Raw genomic sequence first — 18,446 nt, 5'->3', positions numbered from 1 at the left:
GAAAAAATTACTAACCCAATAATTCACTTTATTTTTCCTAGATAGCACACAATGTAATTGACCAAATGTTTCAAAAATGATCCAAACTAGTCTTATGTAATCACTGCATAATTCTTGTTTAGGAAATTCCGCTAACACAACGTCCTCAAAAATATTGTTTCCTGAATTTTTCTTGAATATTTCATGTTTCGGTGTTATGATCCAGTTCAAACTCCTCTTATCCATATATGTATGCCCGAATCTATGCGTTTCATCAACGATAATCGTAAGCAAATATTTAAGGGTTGCTTTTTTTTACTTCCCATTGAGAAAATTGCTAAAAGAGCTCGAAAACCCCGAAGCATTAAAGTATAGAAGCCTGAAGAGTTTGAAAATCTATTCACAAGAATGTTTTCAAGCGCTCCGAGCTCAAAAATAGCGGCAAGTGTTGGGGTTGGCCCATAGGGTTAACCGTTTTCTAGTTTTTTTTTTAGATATAATGTCATGATTATTATTTTTTTTAATATGATAGTTGATCGATCATTTTTTTTTTATTATCTTTGTAGTTCCTTGAGGTTTCGGTTACAGCCTATCAACATTTTTTGACTTATCTACAGTCATCCAGAATATGAAAAAAGTTTACACAAAGTGTCTCAACGATTCGTGAAGCTTAGCATATTTATACGCCAGTGAATGAAACCTTGAGTATGTTCAGCAGCTTTTTTTTTTCTTTCAACTTTAATATTGTATTTGTTCATAAATTTTTTAAAAATTATTTCGAAAATCATTTATGTGATAATCAAAATTCTGTCAGTATCAAGTACTTGAGTTTAATTATACATTTTATCTATAAAAATAATAAAACAATTTAATATTAATGGTCTTTAAAATAAAAAATAAAAAAAATGATATTAGCAAAAAAGTGAAATTCATTTTCCTTTGACTTTGTACAGCTTCCGTTTTTCAAGTATAAAATAAAATTTAATATACATGAGTTTTTTTATGAAAACAAATATTTTTAAAAATAAAATTATTATTATTGACGTTTTTTGTTCATGAAATCAATTACTCCACTATATTTAATATTTCTTTACTTATTCATTTTTAATAATAACCCGTATGAAAAAGCAATATATGAGCTTCAATATAAATCAAAATGTATGACAAATTATATGGAATTATAAGAAGTCATATATGGAGCTATATACAAAATTTTGTCGAAATATTATATGATTTTATAATTCGCAACATATATATCAGTAATATATTTTTTTATATGATAACATAAGTATTGCTTATAATATTTTATACTATACTTTAAGTTATACCATAAGATATATGATTTAATTATGTGTCTGATATATAATATTTATACATGTAAATATATAATTATATAAATATATGTTCACATATATTTGTATAGATGTATGTAAATATATATTTATATAGATATATATTTACATATATTTGCACAAATATATGTAAACATATATGTATTTAAATATATGATAAATTTATATACTTATTGATATATGATGTAAGCTATGATATTTTTAGTACTTTTATGTAGTTACATAATAACTACAACTACACGGAGAGAAAATTATGGTAACAGTTACAATATATTATGGGAATGGTTCCCATACTGCATGATAACCGGTTTTTTTCAAATGTTGATTATAGGAATGGCACCCATATATATTATGGTAATCATTCCTATAATTATTGGTATAATTCCCATATGGTATCGGAATAGTTCCTATGGAATAATGGTAATTGTTACTATAATATTATGGCAATCGTTACCATAATATTATGGGAATAGTTACCATAATATTATGGGAATAGTTACCATAATATTTTGAGAACCGTTACAATGTGGTTATAGGATTGGTTTCTACTTGCTTATGGGAACTATTCCTATGAATATGGTAATTATTACCATGATTCTTTCACATGCGATATGGGAACTGTTACCATAATGATAGGAATTGTTCCCATACTTACGGAAACTTTTCCAGAAAGTATGGGTCTATATCCTATAATCCCAAGTAATCATTACCATAACGGTATGGGATGATATTTCATAAACGCACTGGGAACAGTTACTATAATTTTTTCCCCGTGTATTTATATTTTTTTGTTCCTTTAATTTTTAGTATAAATGTATAATAATATCGAAATTATTATAATATGGAAATTATCAGTTTATATATAAAACGGACGTATAATTTTTGATACAATATCTTATGTATATAATCACACATATTATAAATGATATGGATTATTATATTAAATATAAATTATTATATATGATTAATCATATATTAACCAATATCAATAATTTTGCCGCCATATATGTTCAGTTATTTACCATATATTTTTTTATATATTATCTACAGTATATGGTTTTTTCATACGGGAAGTTATAAAATTTATCAGCTAAAAAATTTTAATTTTATCATGACATAAATTTGTATCGAGAGATTATTTAAATTAAGTTACGTACTCAGAGTACCCCTAGAGCACATGTGCGTATAACATATTTATAAACTTTAGCATTGCACTACGTAATTTAATTTACGGTACGAGAATTTGATTTAAGTTACAAAATCTATACTTGTATTAACATATAATATTTTTGATGCTCTTACATCCCATATATATATATCTATAGTCAATAAAAATAAAGCCTTCAAACGAGAAAATATATAACGTTTATTTATAGTCGACGTACTAAAATTAAAATTCTAAAATACTCTAACAATTAAACTTAAAATTTATCCATCCAAATGGTCGATATTAAATTGCTGCGCAAACTTGAGCGCGCAGAGTTCTTTTTGTGATTGTTAATAGTACTATGCATGTAATGTGTAGGCGGATCTAAAAAAAAAAAACAATAAAACCGAGTACAAGAATATTTAAAAAAAAAAAAAAAATATTGACAACAAGTGCATGGTAGAATAAGCACAATGTCTATTTTTATTTTACCTCTTGCTCTCACTTTTTACATTATCGATTAAAGTCATTACAAAACTATATACTTCATTTATCTATATAATGTATCAACTACAAATTTAATAATAAAATGCAACTAAAAAGTTTGACGAACGCTTGATAGTGTGAGCTAGCCCTGAAAATTTAGTTATATGATATACGAAAAATATAAAAAATTATAATTGTTGAAAAAAAAATTTTTTTCTAACCTTTCTTTATATGTTTCAAGCCAATTAACCAGTGTGAAAAATTTTTTCAATATTCAGGAGAATTCCCTTGGCTTGAACTTTAATAAGTTTTAGGATAAATTTATTCTTTTCAAGTTATTTGAAGAAAATGCGGAAAAAATCCGAAAAACGGTTAACCCGGTGTGCTAACCCCAAAACTTTCCGCTCCTTCCGAGCTCGGCAACGTGTTATTGTTATACTTTTGAGCTTTTCGGGGTCAAAAGAACGACTGGATTAAAAATTTGTACATTTCGCTGAAAAAAAGTAATTTTTGTTCATATTTTCGGAACAAATCGACCGATTTTGCGGTAATCGAAAGAGATTGTTGAGGCTTAAATATAATTGAACTCAGAAACAAATCGGTTGAACGATTTACGAGTTGTACAACTAAAACTTAAAAAAAATTTCATTTTTTATTTTTATTTTACGCATAACCTGTAAACTACTCAACCGATCGACTCCAAAATCTAATCAGATCTGTCTTGATTTTCAGTCGACCTGTTCAAAAATCACTAAATAAATTTGAATGAAATAAACATTTATGTCAAAACTTCTAGGATTTAGTAAGAAAAGTAAAATCAATTGTTGTAATTGATTTGATCGGCAGTATGCAAGTTATCAATATCAAATGAAATACTATTTTGTTGAAATCTTATTCTTTGAACAACTTTGGAAATAATTCAACTGTCGTTTGATCTTAAGATATCCTCAGATTTAAATTCTGATAACTTTTCTGATCCAGTTAAAACCAATAATTTAACTTTTCTGCAAATCTTTTATTTTATCGTTTGAATAAATATTCCTAAAATTATTTGTTGAGAAAGGCATATTCTTTGCACAATCTATATATGTATACATGACATGTAATATTTTTGAAACAATTACATTAATTATTTAATAAACTCTTCTGACAATTGTTATAATTAATTATGATCGTTTATGAGAATAATGCAAACGGACATAAATATAAATAGTTGCATAAATATAACATGATACTACACCGTATGTAGGGCACGTCGTTTACCTAGATGCTTTAATACATCAAACATTTGTTAAACATGTACGTTTTAACGTGAGTTTGCAAAATTTCACTACAATTTCTGCTTACAGGTGTAGTTTTTTAAAACTTTTTTTAAAACAATTAAATGGAATACCACTTGAATACCGAACAATTAATTAATTTTAATTCCACACTTGGTTTAATTTGTATTTTATATTAAGACTTTTATAGGATTTATATATATGAATACTCATTGACAATTTTTGATTCATTAATAAATATGCTTTTAAATTAATTAAAGGCGCAAATTTTTTTCAATGAATTATAAGATTTATAAATTTTTTTTATTTTACAGTTCGAAGATTATCCAGCTGCGAAATTTATTGAAGGTACCGTGAGATCGGAAAAAGACGTGACAAAAGAACAGCGAGTGGGTGACAATGGAAGAAAAAGAAGAAAAAAAAAATAGTTCAATTGAATTATAAAAAATAAAAAAAAAAAAATCACACAGAACGTTATTGATTTTTCATAAATATTTAACTAATTGATCATGAAAAATTGATTAATTAAAAAATTAAAACCACTGGCACAGAGTGTTGTCAGATAAAAAAGAGGAGTAATAAAAATTTAAATATTAAAAAATCGACAGTACAGCACTCGGGCTTAATAAAATTAATAACTAGTTTTGCTGTAAAAAGACAAAAAGAATACTGGGTCATAGAATATCGACTTGTGAAATTTGAATAAATTTATATTAATACCCATGGTAAATAATAAAAATAAATTTATACATCAAAGAGCTTATTACATCGTCGGCAACGAATAACATTCAATTTATTATCTACGAAAATTCGTCTATTGTTTTATGTCCTTCTTAAATTTAATTATTGATACTAAAAATATATAGCAAAGTTAATTTTAAAAATATATCTTCTCCATACTGTTATGTGACACGATCGATATCACTAAATTGAAAAATTTAATAATTCTCGCACTGTAAAGAAAAAAAATCTGATCGTAAATCAGAAGAAAACACTGAATGTGAAAATTGACCATCCACTAATACGTGGTAGAGTCAAGTAAAGTGTGAACTAGTTTCGTAACTATACATATTACGTATATATATTGGGTGCACATTGGAAACCGAAGAGATTCAAATTGGATCGGTAATACGAGTTATTCCAGCGGCAAGATGAAACTTGGAGATAACATGACAACCGTAGAACGTGAGTTGAAAAATATATAAAAATAAAACGAATATTTTATATACTTTCATTACTTTTTTTTAAATATTATTATTATTATTTTATTTTTTCTGACCTTTCTACTATATTTATATCTTTATCGATAATTGTACACTGAAAGTATAATATATCAATAGTATAAAGTTTTTAGCCCCCATTTCTTTTTAGTCATTTTTATCCATTTTCAAAGAAAAATGAGTTTGAAACTTTTTCGATGTTTTCAGGAACGATATAACTTTAGTTGGGCTGAAAAATGAGGAAAAAATATTTTTACTATTAAAATTTATTTCTTTACAGTCGGTAACTATTTTCATTATACAAATTTAAAATTTCATTTACTTCGATAATTTTTTTTTTAAATTATGATAATAATCTTACTTTGATAAATTTTTTTAAATGGAACTAGTCTAGTTTCAAACGGTCAATCCGTTTGAGAAATATGGAATATTAACATACAGATACTAAGAAATGATTTAAAAAATTGTTGGAACGGCTTCTAAGACCTCAAAACGTTGACATATGATAAAATCTCCAGTATTAAAAGTCCAACTAAAATCAATACACTAAAAAATCGGGAGTGAATTCGAAATGATTATGGATTTCATTTGAATCCGAATTCCCCCGGGTTTTGAAGTTTTCAAAAAAAAAATTACTTCGCATACTCAGCAAATAAGGAATTTGCATTTTCAGTGGAGTGATTTGAATTTCCTTTCAATCTGCACCCATTCCGATTCAGAGTTAATGTTAAAATCCGTATTCACTCCGCGAATTTTTCACAGCGCAAACCTTCTCTACTTTGACATTTTCAATTTTCATGGCGGGAAGATATGACCTCAAATAATTTTAATTATTTTTATTGAATGTTATACACGTAGAAAATTCTATAGTAAACATTACTAAAAAAATTCTAGGTAACGGTGTTTATTAAAATCTACTTGAAAAGATAACTATTGTTATTATATTGCATTGTAATATGTCTGACTTATCAAAAAATCTGTTACTTTATATTAATTTTTCAAAAAAAAAGTAACTGAAAAAGCTAGATTCAAAGAAAATTTTAATTTCAAAATTCCATAATTTTTGATACTTTGTACTAAGCATTGATAATACAGTGATAATACCTAAATATAAAATTACGTGTGAATCATTGAATAAGTTAGGTTATATTAAATCATTTTGGCGAATTAAATAATCTCTTTTATTAATTGAATTTTTATACTCTAACGCAACCGTTAATTACAATAAAAACTGTTCTATAACGTAAAAAAGAAATATTGATAAACCCATAAAATGATGCACTCGTTTTTTAGAGATTAAATGATAATAACAGTTCGATTCAATATCATGTATTTTTATAAATTGGTCCTTTTTTTTTTAATTTGTATTATTTATTTAGGAAACATAGGAATTTTTTATTTATTGATAAAAAAAAATGAAACATTTTTATTGACATAAAAATCCGTCAATTTAAAAATGAAAAATAACTATCTACAAATATATATGAATACAGTTGATAACCAATCGATGTTGAAAACATACAGATGAATTGACACAATGTTGAGAGGCCTCAGGAAATTACACTCCGGATCGTAGAGACAATACATGAAGATCAAACGTACAATTCACTTTGAAAGTCTATAGATGACAGTCATCCGTTATAAGCCTGTGACATTTGAAAAAAAAATATTTTTTTTCTGTATTTTTATATCTCTCAATTCAATTGGCTATTTTTTTAACCCCGTTAAGAAAATTGCAAATTTTCAAAAAAAGGCAAGTTATTGGTTTCGGACCGATTTTCGAAAATCGAGTTTTCATTAAATGTCAACGTTTTGAAGTTCTAGGAAGCTATTCTGACTATTTCCGAATGGACGTCCGTGTGTATGTGTGTGTGTAAATTTTTTTTGTCCGACGATATATTTGGAACGAATCAACCGATTTGAACGTACTTGGCGGCAATCAAAAGGGATCACCAAAACTTAGAATTGATTAGATTTTGGAGTAGGTCGATCATGTAGCTTACGAATTATGCAAAGAATAAAAATTGAAAATTTTTTTTTGTTTTTGGTTTTTTGTGTATAACTTATAAACCACTGACTCGACTTGCCTCAAAATTTGCTCAGTTTTAAGTCTTGTTGAGCTCTCTTGATTACCGCCAAGAACGTTCACATCGGTTTATAGTATCCAAAGATATCGTCGGGCAAAAATTATAATTTTTCAGTGAAGGTACGTTTTACCAGCCTAACAAATTTTTGAGCTGTAAGAGCTCAAAAATTTACAAGTAATAATGTTTCTAAGCTCCCTGAGCTTGAAAACAGCGGGAAGTTTTTGGGCTGGCCCGCAGGTCAGGCGATTTTCAGATTTTTTCAATTGTTTTTTTTTTCGGTCATTATTGTCATTATTATTTTTAATTGTCGTATTGCTAATTACCGCAGTCGATTATGCTCATGTGAATAGTAGTATACAAACATTTCTAGCCATTGGCCCTTGTCAGACCCCGCACATTGTGAAAAATTCCCATTGAATTTTACTATGGGTGCATTGTAACCCCGGACCATAAGAAAACTGGTACAAAATTTACAAGCGTCCCATAGTAAACGTATGCGCATAGGTCCCAATCGTGTCGTCTGCGCATACTGTTTACCATGGGACACTTGTAAATTTTGTATGAGTTTTCTTATGGTCCAGTATTACAATGCACCCATAGTAAAATTTGTTGGAAATTTTTCACAGTGTAGATAACAAATACTACATGTATCGTAGGTTAAGTAGTTTAGTACAGATACTAAATGTACGAGTAACAGAAGTTCTATTTGTTTTATTTAAGCGCCTTTAAAGACACTTTGTAAGCATAAAAGGATTATTTTTTACTGTATCAAAGTATAACATAAGTTATTAATAGAATTACACATGAAATATTATACATATGCTCGTACCTGTAAAAAGAGCGGTGTTAAAAATGCTTTCAATTTAACACTGCGCAGTGTTAAAATATAATAATACCGGTATATATGGTGTAATTTGGCGGTTTTAAATCGGTTTTAAAAAAATTCCACGTATAGAAATTAGAGAATAAAAAAGTACTACATATTAAGAAATATAAAAATTAAATGAATATTATCTAGAGGAAATTTCAAATTTGCTACGTGCTTATTCAAGTAATTATTTATGGTGTTTGTAATTTATTTAAAAATTACACAATTTCACATTCACCATTTCAATCACCAATAATTCAATTAATTAAAAAAAATATTGTGTTAACTATAAACACCGGGAAATTTTTTTAATACGGTAAAAAAAATTTACACTAGCAGCGGTGTTATTTTAACACCGAAAATTTTAACACCCACACCGCCTGAACTTACCCCGGTTTTTTTTACAGTGTATAATCGTCTATTTGTGATAAACTTCTGTCATAAAAAAAAGTTATACACAACGAAATAGAACAGAAAGCCTCTGTGATAAATTGAATCTCTCTTTACTGTAAGAATTTTAGAATTACATTTATCTCATTGAATTTAAATTGCTGACTCTCCCGTAAACATCTTCTTACATTTATATTTATAGTTAAGAGGATTTTATAAAAAAAAAAAATATAATGAATAAAATTATTATAAGCCCACTTCTATTATAAAATAATTTTCTTTGTATTGAAGTACAAAATAAAAAAAAAATAATAATATTGAAATACATTGTTTTCGCAATTATTTTAAAATAAAAATGATTTATCTTAAGACGAAGTAGAAAAAAAGTAACATACTTGTGAAGGCAATTTAATTTATTTGAATTGATAAAAGTGCTCAAATATAAGAGGACAGCCAGAGCAATTATTTATTATGCATGATTTCAGACGTATTTTTTCTACTTCTTTGATCTTTCACAAAGTCTCGGAGTAGTCCTATAGTCTGAGAAAATAAAGTAACTTAAAAACGAAGGATTCTTCAAGGTCTCATTACATTAAAGTTTAATTTGCATAGTGGAATACAAAAAGTTATATCTAAGTGTAAAATCTCACGGAAAATGTTTTGTTACTTTTTTTCACAAGATCTTTGAGCTTGATTCTGAGATTTATTAAAGTTATTTCACGTACAAGCTTATCATTGCTTTGAATATTTATTACATTTTTGATTACATTTTCAACTTGCGATTTTTTTTTTTTATAACATCCAAAAATGAAAATTTAATTTTGAACTGTGATATTAATTAACATTTTTTTTTAAGGTCACAGCTGAATTTAATTAGAAATAATTAATTACTTCTGGTCGATTAATCTCGAACTTTGAATAATAATTAAAGTCAGTAAATTTTCTGATTGAAAATAATTTGAAGACAGAAAAATATTGTATTGATCAATGTCTGAATTATTTCATAAAATGTTATGATTCCACCCGCACAGCTTAATATTCACTCAAAATTTCCCATTAGATAGAATTTTTCAGGACTCAATTATATAAAATTTTATATAATTATATGAAAAATTTTCGACCAAATTTATAAATATGTATCATCATATATAAAATAGTATAGTTCTATATATTTATATAAAACTATATATATAAATATATAATTATACATATTTTTATATAATTAACTTAGAAAGATGTATATAATTATATACAAATATATATAGTTATATAAGACTATAAATGAATTTATATAATTATATATATTTATATATAATTATACAAAATTATATATAATTTTCTATAATTATATATGATAATATCTAATTTTATATATTTTTTTCCGGGAATACGAATGTTTTACTAATAATGAGATGGAATTAGAAGATAGATATATAGAATAGATTTTTTTTCATTTATATTAGTGAGGTGCCGGCTCTCTGTTAATTCGACTATTGACTTTCGAACTTTAGCTACATCTCCCCTTAGTAATTTATTATCATACAAACAAATATATAATTAAATGCTATTCAATATTACTGCGAAAGTATTATACTTAAAGAACGATAAAATTCTGTTTATTTATGATTATATATAAAATAGATTCACTAGAGTTGAACCGGATACAAAAATAAAAGGCAAAACGGCGATAGTCTTATAGTGAGATTTGGGCACAAAGCCCGATAGTGGGGATAACTCAATTCTAATAATTTTTTACCCTACAGTCCTGAGCCCTGAGTCCTCGTCTTATAACGAGATCCCTCTGCAAATTTTTCAATGCATTATTAACAAGTAGTTTTTTTTATTTATGTGATTTGTTAACAAAAATTACAACCATAAAAAGATTTTGCGATATTATGAATAAAAAAATAAGTTATTTGAATGTTTTAGGGATTCCATGTTATTCAGAAAATCGGTCTACCCTTTGGAGATAGAGCATAAAAGTATATAACATATATAACATAGCCGGATATAAACAAAGGAGACATCGGACCATCAGATTCGATATGCGATAGAACTCGCGCATAAATTTGAGTTCAAAATTCCGTAATACAAAAAAAATAAATATAAGATGTTAAGAATATTCAGCTAATAAATATAAATATAAAAAAATTAAAAATTACTAGGCATATATAAAAATTATATTCTGACAATAACAATAATTATATATAAAGTCAACAACTTTTCTACAATTTAAATTAAATTATTTCAATCTATTTTTTTTTTGAGTGAAATTCACTCAATATTTTTTTTTACCTATGGCATTTTCTACTCTGTCCGATCGAGTTGGTTTATTGTATTTATTTTTATTAAAAAAGTTTTGTTTCGTTGCTTTGAAAATAAAGTTCGACATCACGGCTGAGACAGTTGAAATTATAAAAAAATTTTTTTAAAAATAGTTTTAACAATATTTATCTGTTTTTGACTAGATCATTAAAGTATATAGCCATGTATCTGCAAAGTTGCGCAACGTTATACGACGATATCGGTGGGCTGCCGCAAAATTTCAAAACCTCATTAACATCCCTAAAGCCATTACGTGCACTCGGGCAAATGCCAAGGCTCTCTCGAACCCTATGCTCATATACTCATTCTGCATACAGAATAGCTTCGGTTGCACTGAGAGTAGTGGAGATAGAATTCAAGAGAATAGATACGGGAGCCAGCAGAACCACTTATTTGCACTCCGATGCACATTTCTTTCTCTCGTTTTTATTATTGTCAAATGCTCTGCTTTGTCATTATTTATTTTACAATTTTATTTTCTTCGAAAATTATCTATTTCATCTTAATAATATTAATATATAGATAGAATATATGTTACTTGAATAGATTTATTATTTTTTGCATAAATTAATTAATAATGTTCAAAAATATTTATGGCCAATTAATATTTATTTTTATTTTGTTTAAGGATGCAAAATTTGGAGCGACGTTTGTCCGCGTAAAACTCGACCTCCGAGAATTGGTGATATTCCAAAGTAAGTTTTAATTTAATATAGATTTTAAATCAATAGTTAAAAAGTACTTTTTTTATCATTTCAATTTTTTTTTTATTATTCGGACATGTGGAACGAAAAAATCAATAGTTCTCTCGTGGGAGTGAAATAATTCATGTGAGAATTTAGCAAAAAAATGTTTTATTATTTTAACATATATATGTATTTATATATATTCGACCTATAAAACGTGAAATAATAATAGACAAATAAGGAAACTCATTAACTAATTTTTTTACTTAAAATAATCCTATTTTTGATAATATTATTACCCTAAGACAAACAGGAAGTGAAAGGGTATCTTATAAATTTTTTCTATTTTCAAGACTTTAACAATATTGACATACAAGAACGTACGAATTTCATATAAATTTTTTAAAAAAGTACAAAGAAATTTCAATCCTTTTTCGACACATCCTGAGATTGGTAATAACTAAAAATGTATAAATTTTTTAAAAGCTTCTCACAGTTTTCAAAGCAATTAAATTTTCAAGTAGATTGATTCTTAGCATTAAATGTTATCATTAAAAGCTGTGTATATTTATATACATTCTTCAAGGATACCTATTACGATAACAAGTTCTTGTTTTTATCTGATTTATTTCTATTTTTTCCCCTTTTTTGACTTAGACATATATTAGTCTTTTTGCCAGATGTACCCGTGTGTGTTGAGTTGAAAATATGTATTTCTGATGTATTACTCCAGAGATTATGTCTGCCGAATCAATAATACATTGACCGCAAAACATTATTTAACTTTTTATTGAATAATATATAAAACTAAATGGTTCAAATTATTATATTAACCTTCAAAGGTATATTTCTAATTACATGTACTTTATGACTTAATAATAATTATTAATTATATAATCCTTTACTAGTTAATTAGTAAGTACATTGAGTAACAGGAAGTTCCATTTGCTTCATTTAAGCGCCAATGAAAATACTTTTTAAATATTAATGGACTATTTTTCACTGCATCAGAGTAATATAAATTATTAACAGAAATGAATATGCGACTTTATGGGTATTAGACCGATTTGAAAAAATTTATATTTTTTTTCAAGGACATACACTCATAAGATTTAGTAGGATAAAAAAAGACGCCTGTTAAATTTTAAGTCCTTAATATTAATACTACCCACATGAAAACACCATATATGATAAAAATATGTGGAAAAATATATGAATATGGGAACATATAAGTGGTCAAAAACGATATATATTTTCTTATATATAATATAGTAAGTTTTAATATAATTAATCATATATGTAAGTTTATAAGTTAATACATGTATTATATATATTTATATTCGTATATGTAAACTTATAAGTTAGCAGATATATGTATTACATATATTGATAATTATATATGTAAATTTGTAAGCTAGCACACATATATATTCTGAACACAATGTTTGAATCTTATAACAGAGAGAGAAAGACAGAAAAGAATAGATTTTATTTATTCTTTTATATATGGGGAGACTTATATGGTTCTATATATCGAAAAATATATAAAGTTGAATACATGGTACATATATCGTGCGATATAATGATGAATTATATATGTATTCTTATTTGTTTCCATATATAAATAACATTTATGTTTAAATATATTGAAATTATAAGTTTTCAAATATATAAATAATATATCGAAGTTATACGGAAATATATGAAATCATATAAGAGAAAACATATATAAAAATATAATAAAATCGGCCAAAATCTATATAAAGTTCTATATAAGATTTCATGTATTGTCACATATATATTTATATATGTAACATATATTTTTTATTATATGTTTACCATATATGATATTTTCATGCGGGTAAGTACTCTTTTCTTGCGGTTTTCTCTTTCCCATTGAAATAACGGGGAAAAAAAACATTTTTAACTTAAAATTTTATACCTCGGTAATAACATATAATACAACTAAGCCCAGGATACATTTTTGTAAGTAGTTTAACGCTCTGCAAAAGAGGTCTCTTATAATTTTTTTGATAAATTTATCTGTTCAAAAGTTATTTGTGCTTGAAATCGAATTTATAGTAAATTTCAGGATCTTTTCACTTTTCCAGCGAAACTATCAGACTTATCACAAAATGTCATAGAATCTTTTTCGTAGACAATTTTATTTTCTACAAGTTATCTCTGATAAAGTTTTCCAAAATTCCGCATTGTTTTCTAGTTATTTCCATTTTAATGCCATGCCCTTAAAATCGATCAGAATACTGTTTTTTTAGGAGCTTGGCATTAAAATGGAAATAACTAAAAAATTATGCGGAATTTTAAAAAACTTTATGAGAAATAATTAAAAAAAAAAATAGGTTTTTTTTAAGCGCTCTAAAATATACATAAATGTTATATATAATAATATTATATATAAGTTGGTCTAAGTGAAAAGCAGCGTACGTTAATCGATCGTTTAGTAAAGGAAAACTGTTGCCTCATCAAGCTTTTTGCAGAAACACGTTTATTAAGTTCAATAGAGCACATCAAAGCTCGATCATCGTAAATATCTATTTTTATTTATTGAAGGTCGTCTATAAACTTTTTTCCTGATTCTCATACCCTTATCTAAAGGTACTGTCCAATAATACATATGTTCATTCAGTTGAGACAATTTTTCAATTTATCAATTACACAACTTTCGTAATTTACTTATGATATTTAGAAGTTTTAATAAATTCAATTATTTACACATGAAAAATATAAATAGAATACGAATAAAGAATAGCAGAATAAAACAAAAAATATGACAGATCATTTATTATAGACATTGTATGATTTTTATTTTCTCACGGTATTTGACATTGTCTTGACTTTAGCGAAGAGTCACGATTTTCGTTCATCTTTTTTTTTCTTTTTTTTTATCTAGTAGTATGACTAAAAATAAATAACTTGATAATATTCAAGGTAGAATCGCGTGTCTGATATTCACCAGACAATTTTTATTAAAAACTTGTTAATTTTGATATTAATTAAAAGTTTTAAGCAAAAAATTTTACTCTTCAAAAGTTAATAACTTCAAGTAGAGTGAAAAATATTTAATATAATTACTTACACTAAAAAATTTTCGGATTAAATCCGGAAGGAGAAAGAGTTTATTTTAATATTGAAACCCGGTTTGGAGTTTAAATAAAATCCAGATCACTCCGAATTTAATCCACCAGAAAAATAAACTCTATATTTACTCCGTATGCGAAGAGATTTCTTCTAAAACTCCGGAACTCCGAGTAACTCCGATTGAAATAAACTCCGTATTAACTCCGAATTCACTCCCGATTTTTTAACAGAGTACAAAGACAATAAATAATTATTATTTTATCTTTGTATAGATTAAATCGAAGTCACATAAATATTAAAAATAAGATATAAAAATTTACTGTAAAAAATTTCAGGGTAAAAATGGACCCGGAGAATTTTACTCGGCCATGGAGTGTGAAATAACAGTGTAAAATTCTTACGGTGTAAATTTTCCATCTGTGTAATTTTAACACAGTGTAATCCATTTTTTTTACACCATTCCGTGTTACTAATTATATTTTGATTAACGAGCAACAAATGATCATTGAATATTTTTAACTATACACTGTGAAAAATTCCCATTAAATTTTACTATGGGTGCGATGTAACCCCGGACCATAAGAAAACTGATACAAAATTTACAAGTGTCCCATAGTAAACGTATGCGCATAGGCCCCAATCGTGTCATCTGCGCATACCGTATACTATGGGACACTTGTATATTTTGTGCCAGTTTGGTTATGGTCCGGGGTTACAATACACCCATAGTAAAATTTAATGGGATTTTTTCACAGTGTACTCAATCAATAACTACATTAATTTTATTTAGATACTAAATAGTATTTTTAATAATTTAATATTTTTATGAATCATTTTCTTAATGCAAAATTATCATGAGTTATATTTTTACACATTTGGCGGTGTAAAAATTTTAAATTCTCACCGTCTAAATTTAACACCAAATTAGGTGTAATTTTCAGACCAAAATTTTTACACTGAGACATTTACACTACACCGAGTCCAAAAATTTTTTTACAGTCAATATCAATCTGTAATTTTATTGATTTGAAAATATTTAAATTATAAAAGGAATTATTTTTTTTCTTAAAAAAAATACACGTTTTAATATACGGAAAGAAAATTCTCCAAAAATTTACGATGTTAACATCGTAATCGTGGACTAGGCTTTCATTGCCGTCAATTTTCAAATGTTTTATTTTAAAATTTACTGTAGTCTTTGTTAAAATTACGATGTTAAATAGTAAAGAATATAACTACATCGTAATTTTAACAAAGACTAGAGTAAATTTTAAAATAAAACATTTGAAAATTGGCGCCAACGAAAGTCTAGTCCACGATTACAATGTTAACTAACATCGTAAATTTTGTTAAAATTTCCTTTCCGTGTACATCGCGTTTAAAATTGATTACCTTCTGTGTACCAGAATAGTGTTTTGATAATTAAGCATAATCAAGTATATTAGGCTAATACTTCCTGGTAGTAAAAGAGGAGAAAAAAACATAAAAATAAAATTAATACGTCATTAGTAATGATAACAAAAACCATTAAGATAATATACTGTTAAGTAAACGAACGTTATAATTACAAATTAATTTATTCTTTATTATCAGTTGAAAAAAAAAATACAAACTTTTAACCGATAAAATTAACAACTTACTTTTATACAAATAAAGTTTACTAAAGTAAACAAGAAATTAAATTTTACAAAAAATATATGATTAATTAAAAATATCATATTATTTATAATTGTAATTAAGATATTTCAGTGATACCTAAAATTACCAAGATAAAAATAAATTAAAAATATAAAATAAATTCAATTGAGCTTAAATTGTCGCGTGCTTCTGCAGAATGCTTTACTAGTCCGTACATTAACTTATAAGATTAAAATGGTGCTTTTGTGCAGTAATACAAGGTCATTGAGTACTTGAACACCAGACTTAACTTTAGTTTATGTTTATTTAGTTCTTGGTCAAGGTTCTCCAGCCAATTGTATAGTAACTCAGGTGTATCGTTTTATTTCCATGACGTGTTCATACGCGTTCACATTAATTTACTTTAGTGCTCCTTATTAATGAATCACCTAAAGGATTTTATTATCTAGACATATGTATATTTATTAGGATAATTGAAAAATATAACTTATTTATCCAGAATTCATAACGAAGTGATCAATCAACTAATTACTAAAATTCAAGTAAAATTAAAATTTTTTAATATTTAATATATAGTTCATAATGTCAATTACACCATATACACATGAAATATATCAAAATTCAAAGGATCATATTCACATACTTTAGTTATATTACATTTGGTATTGATTACAGTAATACGATATTGAGGGAAATTCTATAGGATAGCATTATCATTTCCAAAATAATGTGAGAGATAATTTTACAAGTAACATATGGTATTATTACTGTTATATGAATAAGAACAATTATTATAGTTAGTTAGTTATAGACATTTACATACGTCCGTACATATATACATACATACATTTGGACATCATCCTGAAATTGGTCAGAATAGGTTCCGAGAACCTCAAAACGTCAAGATTTCTTAGAAATTCGATTTTCGAAAATCAGACTGAAACCAATAACTTCACGAATTTTTGAAAATTTGAAATTTTCTTAGCGGGAAGTTAATAATATTTTTAACACTTGGATTCAATTTGATTAATGTATGGTATTGCAGTACGCATTAAAATCATTAGGCCACAACTAATCACTCACGCGATGAATAGAATTTAAATAATATTTTGTCAATTAAGTAGACCAGGAAATCCGTGATTTCTTTAACAAAAATTATTATTATTATTATTATTATTATTATTATTATTATTATTGTTATTATTATTAAAGTAATCCTAATGTCATCATTATTCATATAGTGGTATAATCACTTAGTATGCAGTAGGAAAATTAATTTATTCAATAATTTACACCTTGAGTAATTATTAATGAGTGATACGTAATAACTTTGTTGACGATTATTATCATTATTATAATTTACCAACTATGTTTATTGCGTCAACATAAGTAGTACAATTTATATAAAACACGTTCTTTGAGGTTTATGAATTAAATTATTTTGATAAATTTAAAAAGTTTATTAAAACAAATCAAACTTACAGTAGTAAATAAAGTACTGCATTAAGTTCTTGTAACCCTGATAACCGATAAACTTCCGATAACCTTCTCACAATAATAAAATAAACATGAACAATTACTCTCTCTATATATATATATATATATATATATATATATATATATATATATATATATATATATATATATATATAATATTATAATAGTATGATAAAGATTTTTACAATTGTAAAAAAAAATAACTCGTAATAATATATACAAAACCATATAATATATTATAAATATATAACTTTAGTTTATATTAGTCGTAACATATGAAAAAAATAAAACTATTTCGTATTATGAGAATTAAAACGTTATCTGAAAAAAAAAATTTCAATATAGATGTTGACAATCAAAAATAAAAAAATACTAACCCGCAGTCAAAGAAA

At 26.0% G+C, this 18,446-nt stretch overlaps 1 protein-coding gene across 2 annotated transcripts in view; it reads left to right on the top strand.

The window, feature by feature from the left end:
* The window catches only part of LOC103577470 (probable myosin light chain kinase DDB_G0279831), a 44,615-nt gene that overhangs the window by 2,549 nt on the left and 23,620 nt on the right, over positions 1–18,446 (top strand). The window contains exons 2-4 of one of the 2 annotated variants that reach the window (XM_053739880.1): positions 546–684; positions 4,559–5,429; positions 11,763–11,829. In XM_053739880.1, coding sequence (XP_053595855.1) covers positions 5,396–5,429; positions 11,763–11,829 — 101 coding nt within the window. In that variant the 5' untranslated portion in view covers positions 546–684; positions 4,559–5,395. The remainder of the gene's footprint in view (positions 1–545; positions 685–4,558; positions 5,430–11,762; positions 11,830–18,446) is intronic. The other variant, XM_014445123.2, reaches the window with a different exon arrangement.

Source organism: Microplitis demolitor, chromosome 1 (genome assembly GCF_026212275.2).
Source record: "Microplitis demolitor isolate Queensland-Clemson2020A chromosome 1, iyMicDemo2.1a, whole genome shotgun sequence".
Lineage (NCBI taxonomy): Eukaryota > Metazoa > Arthropoda > Insecta > Hymenoptera > Braconidae > Microplitis > Microplitis demolitor.
Note: the sequence above shows the minus strand (reverse complement) of the source record. Positions and strands in the feature narration are given on the sequence as shown.